Source organism: Daldinia vernicosa, assembly GCF_022497035.1.
Source record: "Daldinia vernicosa strain CBS 139.73 unplaced genomic scaffold F5Y00scaffold_13, whole genome shotgun sequence".
NCBI lineage: Eukaryota > Fungi > Ascomycota > Sordariomycetes > Xylariales > Hypoxylaceae > Daldinia > Daldinia vernicosa.
The window spans coordinates 599,459-615,309 of record NW_025953929.1 but is presented as its reverse complement, the minus strand read 5'-3'; the positions used below and the strand labels follow the sequence as shown (position 1 = coordinate 615,309).

General features: G+C 47.7%; 5 protein-coding genes across 5 annotated transcripts; all 5 read left to right on the top strand.

Annotated features, from left to right (window-relative positions):
• The first annotated feature begins 254 nt into the window (after nucleotides 1–254).
• F5Y00DRAFT_30198 (Pkinase-domain-containing protein) lies at nucleotides 255–4,539 on the top strand. The gene is made up of 5 exons (XM_048013452.1): nucleotides 255–1,170; nucleotides 1,222–1,941; nucleotides 1,993–3,794; nucleotides 3,848–4,153; nucleotides 4,215–4,539. Exons 1-5 carry the CDS (start codon nucleotides 539–541, stop codon nucleotides 4,433–4,435), a joined length of 3,681 nt encoding a protein of 1,226 aa, XP_047866777.1. The 5' UTR covers nucleotides 255–538; the 3' UTR covers nucleotides 4,436–4,539.
• Nucleotides 4,540–5,167: 628 nt separating this feature from the next.
• Nucleotides 5,168–7,543, top strand: F5Y00DRAFT_232203 (fumarate hydratase). Its single transcript, XM_048007136.1, has 4 exons — nucleotides 5,168–5,364; nucleotides 5,450–5,903; nucleotides 5,992–7,015; nucleotides 7,075–7,543. Exons 2-4 carry the CDS (start codon nucleotides 5,498–5,500, stop codon nucleotides 7,262–7,264), a joined length of 1,620 nt encoding a protein of 539 aa, XP_047866776.1. The 5' UTR covers nucleotides 5,168–5,364; nucleotides 5,450–5,497; the 3' UTR covers nucleotides 7,265–7,543.
• A 524-nt stretch (nucleotides 7,544–8,067) lies between these two features.
• On the top strand, nucleotides 8,068–9,434 carry F5Y00DRAFT_232201 (uncharacterized protein). Its single transcript, XM_048007135.1, has one exon. The coding sequence runs from the start codon at nucleotides 8,463–8,465 to the stop codon at nucleotides 8,826–8,828; it is 366 nt and encodes a 121-aa protein (XP_047866775.1). The 5' UTR covers nucleotides 8,068–8,462; the 3' UTR covers nucleotides 8,829–9,434.
• Nucleotides 9,435–10,691: 1,257 nt separating this feature from the next.
• F5Y00DRAFT_232198 (malate synthase, glyoxysomal) lies at nucleotides 10,692–13,264 on the top strand. Its single transcript, XM_048007134.1, has 4 exons — nucleotides 10,692–11,420; nucleotides 11,499–12,234; nucleotides 12,310–12,552; nucleotides 12,649–13,264. The coding sequence occupies exons 1-4, from the start codon at nucleotides 11,060–11,062 to the stop codon at nucleotides 12,935–12,937; spliced, it is 1,629 nt and encodes a 542-aa protein (XP_047866774.1). The 5' UTR covers nucleotides 10,692–11,059; the 3' UTR covers nucleotides 12,938–13,264.
• A 517-nt stretch (nucleotides 13,265–13,781) lies between these two features.
• On the top strand, nucleotides 13,782–15,333 carry F5Y00DRAFT_268226 (oxidoreductase). The gene is made up of 4 exons (XM_048012216.1): nucleotides 13,782–14,292; nucleotides 14,348–14,732; nucleotides 14,791–14,886; nucleotides 14,945–15,333. The coding sequence occupies exons 1-4, from the start codon at nucleotides 14,065–14,067 to the stop codon at nucleotides 15,010–15,012; spliced, it is 777 nt and encodes a 258-aa protein (XP_047866773.1). The 5' UTR covers nucleotides 13,782–14,064; the 3' UTR covers nucleotides 15,013–15,333.
• Nucleotides 15,334–15,851: the final 518 nt, after the last annotated feature.

Genomic DNA, 15,851 nt, shown 5'->3' with positions numbered 1-15,851 from the left:
GTCTTAGAGGTACGACTCCATCAAATCCGAATCGCATTCCTCAACTTAACCTACATTCTCCCCATACTTCGCGCACCACTTCTCAGCTTGAGCAGAATATTCTGAATATTCTGCCAACTTATCCGAGGCTCACTTTCTTTTACCCAAACTACATTCAACCTCATTTTCTCAAGCGCTACTGCACTGCACTGCACAAAGTCTTTTATCACCTTCCAAGACTTGAGAAGTCAGACTTCAGACTTCAGACTTGCATCTATTTGGCAGAACTTGACACGCTTGTTGTTTTTGGTTCGCCTGGTGCGAAGTCGTTCCTATTACTACGCACTCTCATCTTTCTATCTCATCACTCTCTTGTTTCTTCTCTTGTTTCTCATCTTCATGCGCATTACTACATCATCAAATCCTTTCCCTTCCCCCAGTTTGTTGTGCTCCAAGCAGAGCTACACACTATAACCTACTATTGTTTAATGCGCATTATCCTTCCTATTGGCCGCCTTAAATCCAATTAGGATAGATATGGTCTAAGTATCTCTTCGACATGGCGGATTATCGTGGACCGACCTCTCGGTCCTCCCGCGCCCCGTTGGGTGATGCGACTGCTCGCATAAACAATACATCCTCGACGCATTCAACCAAATCATCTCAAGCTCAGGTTCCTCAATTTAACCCTCTTAGAGCTCATCCCACCAATTCGGTGCGCCAACATGCTGGCTCAGACCCAAGTGCTACTTCGAAGCATGGCGACCCGCGAGCGCCTACTAAGACCAATTCTCGCGCCTCAGTGATTCCGCAGAATACTACAGACAACAAGCGACACTCACAAGCTTCAACTACCACGGTGACAACCTCTGGTGGTGAGCGCCGTAAAACTCACATCGGGCCGTGGAAACTGGGGAAGACTTTGGGTAATGGTTCGGCCGCCCGGGTTCGGTTGGTAAGACATAATGTTACGAATCAGCTTGCCGCCGTAAAGATCCTCTCTAGAAACGGCAATTCAATGATGCAACCAGGCAGCATAGCCGCCCTCGACAAATGGGATCGCACTCGCGCAGAGTACAAGTCCGAGAATCGAATCCCGTTCGTTATCGAAAGGGAAGTGGCTATTATGAAGCTAATCGACCATCCGAATATCGTGAAGCTCTACGATATCTGGGAGAACCGGTCGGAAATGTACGTATAACTTCGAGGATTGTAAGACTCAGTTACTAATATTAGAAACAGCTATCTTGTACTCGAGTACGTAGAACAAGGGGACCTCTACAGTTACCTTGCTAGAGCTGGCCCACTAGCCGAGGACGAAACAATGTATTTCTTCCGTCAGATACTTGATGCTTTGGAATATGTTCACTCTTTCAACATATGCCACCGTGATCTAAAGCCGGAGAACATACTTCTCACCAAGGACTTCCGGATCAAGATTACCGACTTCGGTATGTCCGCCATGCATCAAGGCCCAAACCACTTATTGAAAACGGCCTGTGGAAGTCCGCACTATGCTGCTCCTGAACTCATGAACCGTAACTACTACCGGGGTGACAAAACAGATATTTGGAGTCTCGGAGTCATACTGTATGCTTGCATGTGTAATGTTCTCCCCTTTGAGGATGACAATGTTCATCTACTGCTTGCGAAAATCAGAAGGGGCCAGTACCATATGCCCTCTTTCATCGGCCGCGAAGCTCGGGACCTAATTGGCAGACTGCTAACGTTAAATCCGGACGAGCGCATATCCATTCGGGAGATTTGGCAGCATCCTTTACTTCGTCGGTATGACTACTTGGACAATCTCAACAACGGAGACCGTGCCCATGGTTATACGCGGGATGCACGATACGACCCGGTGCCAGCCGACGAGCTTGATATGCAGACTCTAAGGCAGTTGAAGTCCGTGTGGCATACGTTTGATGAAAAGCAGCTAGCATCGAAGCTAGTAAGCCCCGAGTAAGTTTAACTAATACCAAGCGACTCTCGCTCTGCTAACTTAAATTACAGACGCAACGAGTTCAAGACGTTCTACTGGCTCCTCTACAGCTATAGGGAGAAGAGATTGGAAAACTACGGTACAGAGTTAACGTATTCCGCGAGCGATTACCACCATCTACAGCCCCCGAACTGGAAGAAAAAGTATACCACTTTGGATTTTCCGTCCAAGAATGGACGATCTATGTCACGATTCACCGTTATCTCTAATATCGCCACTGATGAGAATGGTGAGCCTCTGGAGAGAGCTTCTATAGATTGCGGTGCCACCATCCAAAGCTACGATCCATACAAATCCTCCCGTGTTCTGGATGATGTCGTGGCCAGCCAGGCGAAGATCGTAATCCACCGCAACGGCACCACGTCTACGCGAAACTCGCAAGCCCCAAGCATACGCAGTAGGTCAGCCAGGACCAACTCCACGTATTCACGACGTGGAACGGGTGGAAAGCACATGAAAGCTCCGCCTACTCTACGTGGCTCACGGCGTTCTCTGAATTCAATACAAAGTGGCGAGGAGATTTCATATAAGCGGTCTGCCTCACGTCGCAAACGCCGAGTTGACTTCTCGCGTGCGCATAGACAATTAGCTAGTCAAAGCGAAGCAGAATGTAGTCCCACCAATGTCACGGTACACAGCACCACCTATGGCCAAATTCCCTCAACCCCGACCGGTTCCAATAAGAAGAAGAGGTTGTCTAAGAATCGCGAAGGAACTCGATCAGGTACACAGCTCTCTGAAATGTCCCAAGCTAAAGACGATGGTTTGTGCTGGAACGAGGAGCTACGCCAATTCAGCAATACCATCGCAAAAGACTGTGATGATGCCTTCAATAGTACCCTCCTAAGTCAAGAGTCTTACCTAGGCGAGTCTTCATTTTCAGAGACGAAAACTATCTTGACTTCTACCAGCACTCCGACCCCGGCCATTCAAGGAGCAGGAGAAATGAGATTTAACACACAGCCACGGGAGTCGTGGCCGTTGCCGACGGCTCCTAAAGATTTGGACGTGCATAGATATGCAACAGCGAAGAGAACCGATCAGGTTAATGGCGGTATACTCGACTCCGCGGGGCAAGGCTGCAAGATGGTTTCGCAACGCAGTCGACCTGGTCAGTCTGGTAGGCCCTTTGAGCAGGCAGGAGCAGAGCGTAGAATCGTATCGGCTCCTATCTACTCACAGTACAGCACGCAATGGGGTAAAGATAAAATACCCTTACCGGCTATTAATGAGGGTGCGAAGGAAGATGACTCGTTCGAAGATGGAGATAGACTGCGAGTCGTTTCCGCGCCTGCCGAGTCTTCACCGGCTCGTCATGTACTAGCTGAGGAGGCTGCGGGCTTGGAACACCTGGCCCAAACTGTGGACACAATACGCCTAGTCGATTCTCCATCTAATCGGCGTCGAAAAATCACCGTCCCAGTCGATTCCAATAGCCGCAAGGAGTTATCCCAGGGCGTGAAAGAGATTCCACAGGTGCGACAAGGACTTACCCTTCGCCAGCAGTATGTAGAGGATGAGATAAGAACACCCAGTTCCAACGAGCCCTCTGACGAGCCTGTCATGCCTACTATGCGAGCTAGAACGGATTCTACTACCACCATCAAGAAGAAATCGTCGTGGTTCAAGCGCAGCTCTAAGGAAAAATTCGAATCGTCGGATGGCTCCAATTGGGGGAACGTTGATGCCCTCAACCACACGGAAACTAACACATCGGCCAATCCAGCTGCGCAGCCAGTGAAGAAGAGGAGTTTTCCCTTCGCCTTCTGGCGTGGTAACAAAGAGCAATCCCAGTTCAAAGTTTCGCTTGCGGGTAAGCTCATCCGTAACCACCAACGGGACTATGGAAACTAATTGCAAATATAGGTCCTGAGGTTAATGATTCCTCTAACCCCGAGCCTCCTCGAGCATCTAGTCGTTCGTCTCATCGGCTTCAGACTAAGAAATCGCAGGAGAAATCCGGAGGCCGCAATATCGAGCCCCAGCAGAACTGGCTGGCTCGCTTGTTCCGGGTTAAACCTGCAACCAGATACATTTGCTTCTCAATCCCCCGTCGCCATGTGAGACAAGAAATTGTCATTTTGCTGAAAGGATGGCGTCGTCACGGTATGAGGGATATCGTGGTTGACAAGGAACGTAACCTTGTCTTTGCACGAGTTGGTAGTAAGAATGGTAAGTGCTATACCCAGCCTCTTCTATACAAGAGCAGTAACTAACCGTTTCCTATTCACAGATCTCGAATTGAAGGAAACTTCCTTCGCAGCGGAGATCATGACGGTCATCGAACACGGCAGACGTAATCAGCTCTGCATTGTTCGATTCACGCAAGAACGTGGGGCTGCCTCTACGTTTAATAAGGTGATAGATGCGATGGACGGCATCTTCCTCACGCGCGGTCTACTCATCGTCGACAAGTATAAGACCAAGATGATGATCAAGACACTTAATTCGTGACGTCGCCTTGCTAATTTTCTTTTCCATCCCTATTAGGGATATGAACATGCATCAACTTCAAGGAGTTTCAGGCTACATCGGAGTTACAACAGAGGGTCTTCTCCTTTGCATCCTTCGCATCTGTTGATGAATAGCTTGGATGCTTTGGGAATAAATTCCTGGAATACGTAGCTGCAAGGGATCTGGATACGGCACTGTTTGTTTTACCATGTCGGAACACAGAAAAATCTCTAGGCACTACGATCATGTTTCTTGTTTTGTTCAGTCTTTTGTTTTCTACTTTCTACTTTCTACAAGAAATGGGGAGGGGTGGCGGTTGAGCACGGATTGCCAATGGGCGAACTCCTCCTTATGCTACACGAAGCTACGGTACTGGTTGTACTTAATCATGGCTCTGGTTGGAACAAAATCTGCTTTCATAATCCATAATTCGCATCAGTCGTTTGTAAGTACTGAAATGCGATTCTCTACGAGCTAGGTAGTTTGTTTCTTTTCGATTCTGAGATGGTCGTCCCCCCTTTTCACCCTCCTGTGTATTAATAGTTCTTGTTGAGTTTGCACTTTATTAATACGTGTACATAATACATATCCCTTTACGTAAGGGATACGGAAGTACAATTCAATAGACGTTCTCATCTCATTTCATTTTATCGCGTTCGGGTGTTTCCGGACCGCATCTTCTATAGCAGGGATAGGTGAATAAAAAATGGTCGAATGGAACTACATAGTAACTGGCTTACTACCTTTAATTTTGGTTGCCGGCTAAGTTATGTGGGGTAATCTGTATGTAATGAAGTGCTGTTGAGGTAATCTGTAAATAGCATCACTCAAAAAAAATATTGAGCGTTTTTTTGTAGCAATTTTATCTTTCCTCCTTTCTTTTACAATTCCTGCCTACTAAAACATACACTATCCTCACCTACGGGTATGTAAGTTTAACCCGACCTTTCACAAGATCACCTGCAATTACCGCTTCTCGTACCCGTCAGCTGACGTACCATGACCAATTGGCAGCTTCCGTCTTTGAATTGATCTCGGGGAAGCTACTGTGCGCCGTAAAACATGCTGCGATCGGCAGGAGCTGCGGCCTGCGGCCAAGCTAGAAACCTATTTGGGCCGAGGACTGCTCCTCGGCTTTTTTGCACATGCAATGGCATCTCCACATCGTCAAATGTCGCCTCGAGATCTCTCCGTACCAGTTATATCTCTAGCAAACCTACGCATTCCCTACAATTCCAAAGAAACCTACATGCGACGTCGATAAGAATGGCCGAAAATGTGAGAATCGAGAGCGATGCCTTTGGCGAAGTCCAAGTCCCCGCCGACAAGTACTGGGGAGCTCAAACTCAGCGATCCCTCTCCAACTTTCGCATCAACCAGCCTCAAGATCGAATGCCCCCTCCGATTATCAGAGCATTCGGTATCCTGAAGGGCGCTGCGGCCACCGTCAATATGCGGTACGGACTTGGTATGCCACAATCTTTCACGGAGCGCATTGTTCCCTAACTACGCTATGGCGGGGTATTGGCTTACACGATGCGACTATATTATTATAGATGAGAAGATCGGCAAGGCCATCCAGCAAGCTGCCGCCGAGGTGGCTGACCTCAAGCTCATCGACCACTTCCCCCTCGTCGTCTGGCAGACCGGTTCGGGTACTCAGTCCAACATGAACGCCAACGAAGTTATCTCGAACCGAGCTATTGAGATCCTCGGAGGTGTCAAGGGCTCCAAGAAGCCGGTCCACCCGAACGACCATGTCAACCGTTCCGCCTCTTCGAACGATACCTTTCCCACCGTCATGCATATCGCCGCCGTTCTCGAGTTCGAAGGCGAGCTCTTACCTGCTTTGAAGAGCCTCCGAGACGCGCTACAGAAGAAGGTTGACGATTTCAACGCCAGGAACATCATCAAGATTGGACGAACACATCTTCAGGATGCCACACCTCTTACTTTGGCGCAAGAGTTCTCGGGATACGTTGCTCAGCTAGACTTTGGTATTAAGCGAGTCGAGAGCTCTATACCGGACCTAAGACTACTTGCTCAAGGCGGAACTGCCGTCGGTACGGGAATCAACACCTATGAAGGCTTCGCTGAGGCGATCGCCGAGGAAGTCAGCAAGATGACAGGAACCGAGTTTAAGACAGCACCGAACAAGTTCGAGGCTCTCGCTGCGCATGACGCTATTGTTCAGGCCTCAGGTTCTCTCAACACCATAGCTGCGTCTCTTACCAAGATTGCTCAAGACATCCGATATCTTGGCAGCGGCCCTCGTTGCGGTCTAGGTGAGCTGATCCTGCCGGAGAACGAGCCGGGTTCCAGTATCATGCCCGGCAAGGTCAACCCTACTCAATGTGAGGCCTTGACTATGGTTTGCGCTCAAGTCATGGGTAACCACTTAGCCACAACCATCGGCGGCATGAACGGCCAGTTCGAGCTCAACGTCTACAAGCCCCTTATCATCCGAAACCTGCTACACAGTGTGAGAATCCTAGCCGATGGCATGCGTTCGTTCGAGAAAAACCTTGTTGAGGGTCTGGAAGCCAACGAGGAGAGAATTTCCAACATTATGAAGGAATCGTAAGTTAATTCAACAATGGCCCCCTAAATGAATATTTACTAATAACTGCTGCTTTTAGACTTATGCTGGTTACCTGCCTCAACCCCAAGATCGGTTACGATATGGCTTCCAAGGTCGCCAAGAACGCACACAAGAAGGGCCTGAATCTAAAGGAGAGCGCACTGGAACTTAATGCCCTGACGCCGGAGGAGTTTGACGCCCTCGTCAAGCCAGAGCTCATGATCGGGCCCAAGCCTTACAAGAGTTAGGTACACCAGATAGTTGAGCCCGTGGTACACTACGTCCAAGCCGAGCTTGATGCGATTGAGAAGAAGGCGTTGGCTTACCACCAAAAACACCACCAGTCTTCTTCTTCTTCTTAATGAGTCCCTGCGCAGGTATTTACTAAGTAACGCATCGCTTTATGTCGTATTAGCAGCACTAGCCTACACCTAGTCGAGTCTTCTCAAATTACCTATAGTGACCTCGGACTTGTATACATTATAGCATCTTGTACATAAATAGAATAAAGAGTAAACTGTTCTTAATAGTCTTGTCTTATTGACTACTTGCATATAAAAACCTAAATGTGAGGTCCTGTCTGATATATATGTTAGGTACTTACCTAATTAAGTGGTCGAAGAAGAGTTTGGCTGTTGCATGCTTCTGACACTATTCATCGCGATGACCCAGAGTTGACATCAAGTTCTCCTTCTAAGTTTCGATACTGCCACAAGATAGGTACCTACCTAAGGCAAATATATACGCTTATCCAGTAGTACCTGTGTTTTGCTTATACTTCCATGCTTACAGTTTCCCTACGAAGTTGCAATACACCTGCTCTGTTCATTCGAGAGGTTGTAACAGGCAGGTACCTACCTATGTACCAGGCAACTACGTCTATCCTTATGCCACTAACATCCATATCATGCGAGGTTGCCTTGGTACATTCAGAGATGGGTGGAAGGCATGTCGTTGGAAAGTGCGACAGATAGGTACTACTACGAAGGCATATAAAACTGACGCTCGCATGTCTAATTCTACTTTTACTTCTTACAACAACACAATATTTTATTTTCTCTCGCTCTACCTTAGGTACTTGAGTCGTCCACTATGACTCAGGGCTTAGAGTCTACACAGTTCTAATACTATAACACATCCATTCAATAACTACCTAACTAAGCAATGATAATATTCAGAATCACCTTTCAATAACTTTCATCGCCTCTTACGATTTAATCACAACAACGCAGCAAGAAGAACACCATCGAACTAAATAGGGTACTATTAACAACATTATTCGCCTATTCATTCAACTGCGACCGTTCTGAGAAGCTCTCAGAACTGGACAAGACAGTGGTGTCTAAAAACACCATCCCATCAGCAACCCCCTTAACCACTCAATAATCCTAAGGTTTGAACGAGAAATCAGCATCGGGTGATGAGTTCACCACGTCGGCAGCCAAGATGATCTTCTGGGATCGTCGAGCGACGGATAACTTCCTCGATCTTATCAGGCAAGATAAGATCGATATTGGAGGGCTTAAACCTCTAGTAAAAATGCACCGGATCCGCGTGGCACCACAGCCAGAGTCCGCCTGCAGCCGAGTCCTAGTTATCTGGGACTCGCCTCAAGTAGTCGATATGGAGGTTTTGGAGCCCCTCTTCCACTCCGAGATCGAATTCCAGATCGACGACATTGAGCAGTGGATGTGGCGCGGCGAGCGGAGGCTCGAGATCCGCTTCGGCTCGTATAGAGCCCAGGCTGCCCGCGCAGAGCAGATGCTAGATTACAACAGCTGTCAGAGAGCTAAACCTGGAGAGATTCGGTAAGTGATGTCCTCGCCCATAATGTATCACGTTGCTACTTCATATTTAACTCGAGTCAATTTTACAGATCATACAGCACTACCTGTCGAAAAGACCGTTGACAGCTGATTTCAGCACGACGAAGCATCACTCGAAGAAGACGAAGAAGACGAGGAAGACGAGGAATACACGAGGATTCAGGAAGCTCCAGAGGCTTCAAGAATAGTACCATGACAACAAGGACGTTCCTATTAACCAGGCCACGTCTAGGCGCTGATGTTTATTTATGGTGTAAGGGTAGCTTAACACTCTGGAGCATGCCAAATTATGTAAACAATTAAGAAAATACTCAGCGCCTAGCTAAGCTTAGTACCCGCAAGTTCTATTGCTTCATAGATAGGAAATAGCTTGTGTCCACGCCAATGAATATCGTAAAGAGTATTTAAGATATAGTAGTTAGACCTCAAAGCCAAATATACGTATATGAATATCAGCTTGTAGCTCTTTCGTTAGCTTGAATCCGGCGTTTCCCGCTTGGGGCCCCTGCTATTTTCTTCCCAAGTAGTAGGTAGGTAAGAGGTAGGCAGCCAGCTTATACAGCTACTCAACTCTCTCTCTCCGTTACAGTAAGTAAATCGCTAAGCATTGCAGTAGTATTGAGTACGTAGCGGGTGATAGCTGGTATCACGATAATTCAAAGCAAACTAGGTAGATTCTTAGCTAGAACTGGGTTCGGGTACTCTCGGCAACTCAGGCGATCTAGGACCTCGAATTGGCTGGCATCCGACCTCGGCAGCCGGGAGCATCGCAGTTTCGGTACTTCGGGAGTTCCAGGTTGACTACGTCACTCTAGCCGCCCGTTTTCTTTATGCAAAGCGTCCAATGGCGTTGCTATTTACCATCCCGTATCTTCGGAACTCCATACATGGAGGGTTGGATCTGGCTAGATTCTTATTATCAAAGGTATGTATCTTTTTACTATGTATCTAACGCAATGCACGTTCCTATCATTTCGAGATATCCCCGAGAAGAGGAGCTCAATTAAGCAGCGATATCGCTATATAATATAGTAACTCTTAGTTATCGTGATTTGAATGTGTTTCTTCAGTTAGGTAATTTGAGCGTAAAGATAAGATAAATATTGTAATATTGGAGAATTAATGCCGTCATGATCAACAACTTGAGAATCTCCAATTGACGATAAAAACGGTTCCTTATGAGCGGCGGGCAGATGGACTTACCCCTTTACGGCATAACGAACCAATAAGCGCTCGTTATTAGTTAAGTTGTTAGTGAAGCTTACCGTTTTTAACTGGGATGTGGGGAAGAGAAGCTGGGGAATACTGGACCAATGATATAATGTGACATTCATGAAGACCAGGGGTTAAAGCTCTAAACTTACCTCCGTTCCATTTGTAATAAAGCTTCCCCGGCTTTACATGTGAAGAGATCTATATACCTACATACCTTGTAGTACACCAGTACAAAGAACTACCTAAGGCTTCGAACATACCGATAACTACTCGTATGTAACTACACTTTCTAGTTACGTCTTTGTAGCATCTAGAACTAGAGTCAGAGTTCTTGACGGCTTCGTGGAGTCACGGAGTAGCATCTTCCCCCACACTTTCACAAGCTTCATACCTAAGTAGGCATCCTAAGTATTCCTCCCCATCTTCATCGGCTACATCAACATCGCGTAGCCAGTCATCTACCCTCCTTCCAGCCGAGCATAGTCGGGGAGCGACTTGTCGAAGTCGCCTCATGTCGTAGTTTACGCACCTAGGTAAGAAAGTAGTCCCAAACTAGTAACAATTCATCTACGTATACATACCTACAGTTACCGTCTGTATTGTACATAAGTTTGAGAAACCCCTCCCTTTGGCAAGGGGAATCTCAACTTTAAAGCGGTTACATACCTTGGCTTTTACACACTATCTTCTACCCGAACTTGTCGCCGCCGCTTCTTATAACCGTGAGAACCCGCTGTTATCTGCCCTGTAGCCGTATTGCCGCTAATCCTTTCGGATACCAGGCTAGACAAAGGCCTTTATATATTACTGCCAGCTTCTCTTCGTACTCTGCCTAGCTCTTTATAGATATTTTCTAACTTACTCAATATACCCCCATCAACTCTATTAAATATTAACCAAAACAAGCCTCCTCGTCGGAACTCAAGATCCGAGGCAATTGACTATATACTCTAACGGAGCGAATCTCGAAGTCGCTATTCAGAACACAAAGGATATATAATCATGGCAACCACCGACAGCATCCTGCAAGGTGTATCCATCTCTGGCGCTGTGCAGCCAGAGCATAAAAAGATCCTAACACCACAGGCGTTGGCCTTCCTAGCACTACTCCACCGATCCTTCAATGGCACTCGCAAGACACTACTAGAGCGTCGCGTCGCACGTCAAGCTGAGATCGATAAAGGCAACTTACCAGATTTCCTACCCGAGACAAGACACATCCGTGAGAATCCGACATGGAAAGGCGCGCCACCGGCTCCGGGTCTTGTCGACCGAAGAGTAGAGATCACGGGCCCTACCGACCGCAAGATGGTCGTAAATGCGCTGAACTCAGATGTATGGACTTATATGGCGGATTTCGAAGGTAAGTAATAGTGGGAGTAATAATGATGTCAGGGGGTGAAGAGCCATTGGTCGATCAATCGACTAACACCAACGCCAGACTCAAGCGCCCCGACGTGGGACAACATGATCAACGGCCAAGTAAACTTGTACGACGCCGTGCGACGGCAGGTTGACTTCAAGCAAGGCGCGAAAGAGTACAAGCTACGAACAGATCGCGTGCTCCCCACACTGATCGTGCGGCCGCGAGGATGGCATCTCGACGAGAAGCACGTCACAGTAGACGGAGAGCCGATCTCAGGCTCTCTATTCGACTTCGGCCTGTACTTCTTCCACAACGCGCAGGAGTCCGTCAAGCAGGGCTTCGGCCCGTACTTCTACCTACCCAAGATGGAGTCGCATCTAGAAGCGCGTCTCTGGAACGACGTATTCAACCTAGCGCAGGACTCGGTCGGCGTCCCGCGCGGCACGATCCGCGGGACGGTCCTCATCGAGACGATCCTAGCCGCCTTCGAGATGGACGAGATCATCTACGAGCTGCGCGACCACAGCTCGGGGCTCAACTGCGGCCGCTGGGACTACATCTTCAGCACCATCAAGAAGTTCCGCCAGAACAGCGGGTTCGTCCTGCCGGACCGCAGCGCGGTTACCATGACGGTCCCGTTCATGGACGCGTATGTCAAGTTGCTGATTCAGACGTGCCATAAGCGTGGTGTCCATGCTATGGGCGGCATGGCGGCGCAGATCCCGATTAAGGACGACAAGGAGGCGAATGATAAGGCGATGGAGGGCGTGAGGGCTGATAAGCTGCGGGAGGTGCGCGCTGGTCATGACGGGTATGTCTTTTGTCTTTATTCCCCCCTTTCTTTTTTTCGTGGATATGGTAAAGCTGATGTTGTTTCTTTTCTTAGTACCTGGGTAGCACACCCGGCTCTAGCATCTATTGCCTCCGAAATTTTCAACAAGCACATGCCGACGCCGAACCAGCTGTTCCGGCGACGCGAGGACGTTAAAATCGGTCAAAATGACTTGCTCAACATGAACGTCCCCGGCAAGATCACCGAGGAAGGTATCCGGAAGAACTTGAACATCGGCCTGGGTTACATGGAGGCTTGGATCCGCGGCGTCGGCTGCGTGCCTATCAACTACCTGATGTAAGCGAACCAACCCTCCCCTCCCCCCTTTTCTCACTACTTCCGCCTACCTACCACGTACCTAAAGCACACACTAACCCAACGCAACTAAAACAGGGAGGACGCCGCCACAGCCGAAGTTTCCCGCTCGCAGCTCTGGCAATGGGTGCGCCACGGGGTGACCACGGCCGAGGGCAAGAAAGTCGACAAGGCGTACGCGCTGAAGCTCCTAAAGGAGCAGACGGACCAGCTCGCCGCCAACGCGCCCAAGGGCAACAAGTTCGGCCTCGCGTCGCAGTACTTCGCGGGCCAGATCACGGGCGAGGACTACGCGGACTTTTTGACGAGTCTGCTGTACGACGAGATTACTGCGGTGGGGAATGCGGCGCCTGCTAGTAAGCTGTGAGGTGAGATTGATGGGGATGGGATATGGTGTGGTTGATATAATGGAGAGGATGAAAAACGCGCTGTGAGGTATCGTATCGTAATGTGACGGGACGGCGTCTTGTATGTATGCTATTACGAAGGGTATGATATTTTAAAAATGCGTGGTTTGCGCGTCCGTTTGCAATTGATTCTCGTCTGGCATGGACTTGGACCTTTGCGTGAGATATGTGCATTTGTTTCCTTGTAAGTCGGGTGTACGATACTTAGAATTGGTCCTGTCTCTTTGGTCTTGTGCATGGTTTCCGGTGTGGCTTATGAGAGAGGCATTATAGGAGAGACGCTGTTTCTATGATCTCGTCTAGAGAATTACTTAATATACTGATAGGTCTATTTATTTCGACCTTCTATAAGTGGTTGTTTTGGATTAATAATCTCAAGTATTACTTCTTAATGCCTACTAATAGGGGTATCTATCTACTAACTAACTAACAACTAATTATTCATATCGAGGAAGGTTTTCTTGTCACCGGCTATTCGTCTTGCAAGCCACAAAGTCATTTATATAGTACGAACTGTTCTTGCTCTCTAAAATTCCCTGGCGCTTAATAGCGATACTAGGGCATGGCGTTCTAATACCAGAGAAAATGTGGTAGGCAAAGTTGCACTGGAGCTGGGATACTATGGAAAGGATCTGATATGACGCTGGGAAGATAATATAACTACGTTAAATACGTTCGTTATACGAAGAAAATACTAGTAAATACTAGCCTTCGTAATAGATAAAGTCTTGAGAACTTATTACACGGACTGGGATATTAAAATATTAACTCCTCGGTGTCGATAGGTGAGCTACTACCGTGAATGGGTGCTGAAGTGCTCGAATATACTATCCCAATGACATCTTCTATACTGTGCATAGAAGGTAACAATTATCGTAATTATGAGAAGTGACGTCACCATCTACCTCATCCTCAATGGCGTGCTGAGACTTTCCTCGTCAACGGTAACGCTTTGTAACACAACGGGAACTAAAATATATATCGTCTCCTCATATCACGGTTACTCAACATACACAACTCCTATTCAATCCCATTCAATCCTGTTCAATCCTGTTCAATCCTATTCAATATCATACCAAAATCTACAATGACTTCTGTACTGATCGTTGGCGCTACCAGAGGCTTGGGGGCCGCGCTGGTGAAAGAATATGCTTCGAATCCCGAGACGCTCACATATGCGACCACACGATCTGATGCTGTACCCAGCGGATTCCCGGATAGCATTAAGTGGCTCTCTGGAATTGACCTTACTGACCAACATGTCGGGGACAATCTCTCCAGTCAGCTCAAAGGAGAGAAGCCTCTAGACGTCGTAGTAAGTTGTATACGCTGATTTTGCAATACTATATGGCCAACCTTACTACTTGTAGATCATCAACGCTGGGCGATTCATGACCGAAGACTTTTCCAAGTCCGGAGGGCCGAGCTGGAATGACGAATTGACCATGTATACCATTAGTTCTATCGCACCGCTATTCATTGTGCATCGTCTCGTGCACAACGACCGCCTAAAGGCTGGATCCAAGATAATCTTGGTTTCTAGCGAGGCCGGAAGTATCACCCTACGGCATGAGAAAGAAGGCGGCGGCAATTACGCGCACCACGCAAGCAAGGCTGCGTTGAACATGGGCGGAAAGCTTCTCAGTATCGACCTCAAGGAAAAAGGCATCATTGTCAGCATCGTACACCCGGGTTTCATGCGCACCGAGATGACCAAAGGTGTCGGTTTTGACAAGCATTGGGACGAAGGCGGTGGTAAGTAATCGGAATCTAAGACATTACATGTAGTAAAGCTAAAACATGTGACATCTAGCCGTGACTCCTGAAGTAGCCGCGAAGAGTCTCGTGGAGTGGACAGAGAAGTTAGATATTAGCAAATCTGGGGAATACTGGGCTCCCCGTGGTCCACGTAAGGCTAGAACCTATGAACTAAACTGCTTTTGCCGCTGACTATTTTTGAATAATAGGCGATATTGGAATGGCCGAGACGGTGCTTGGGAAGAACCTTGAGACTCCTCTGAAGCTGCCCTGGTAACGTGAAAAGCTTCGAAGGCTTATTGATGTCAATGCGCATCTGTCGATCCGGCGGCTAAGCCTTTACGTTGGAGTTTGGTGAACTTGGCTTTGAACTCAAAGGATACCTTGTGATAGAGTTGGCTCTTCTTACTCGTCGCTTCAGCTTCAGCTTCATGATGGTATGCAGACTAAACTCTAGTTTACCCTAGCAAGTAGATCTTAATAGAGCCCGAGATTTAATTACTCCGGTTTCCTTTGATGAGATATTATGGCGTGGCCTGCCTGCCTGCGTGGATATGGAAAAGGGGCAAGCGATAAAAAGAGGAGATCGGCGTTTAGCATGCTGGCATGTAGATGGCAGAGATGAGAGATGGCAGGACTACCCCACAGATATGCCAAGGGATTAAATTCGAACGTTATGGGGGCATCTTTTTCGGCTACGCGGGCTAAGAGGTAGATTAATGTACCAATGTACCTCAGTGTAGCAAGCAAGGTACCATGTATTGACTTGGCATGGCAAACTCGGAAAAGGGGTCTCGAACCAGGTTTACTGCAACTGGCGTCCAGTTAATGTTTAGTCGCATAAAAAATGCACGAGTTGGTAACCAGTCACGCCTCATCCAGAACAACCTTTAATTAACACATAACACATAATACATATATGTACAGCTGATATATGTACCTAGTAGTATATTGATTCCTATCTAGGCCTGCTACTTTGTCGACCACCCATGCCTCGACGCTACTTTAGGTACTTTACCTGCATTCGATCTTTGCCGAGTTATACATTAGGTACATATTAAGTGGACTACCAATAGATTTGCCAGTGGGTCATAGTAGCAGTGTTACACGTGCGAT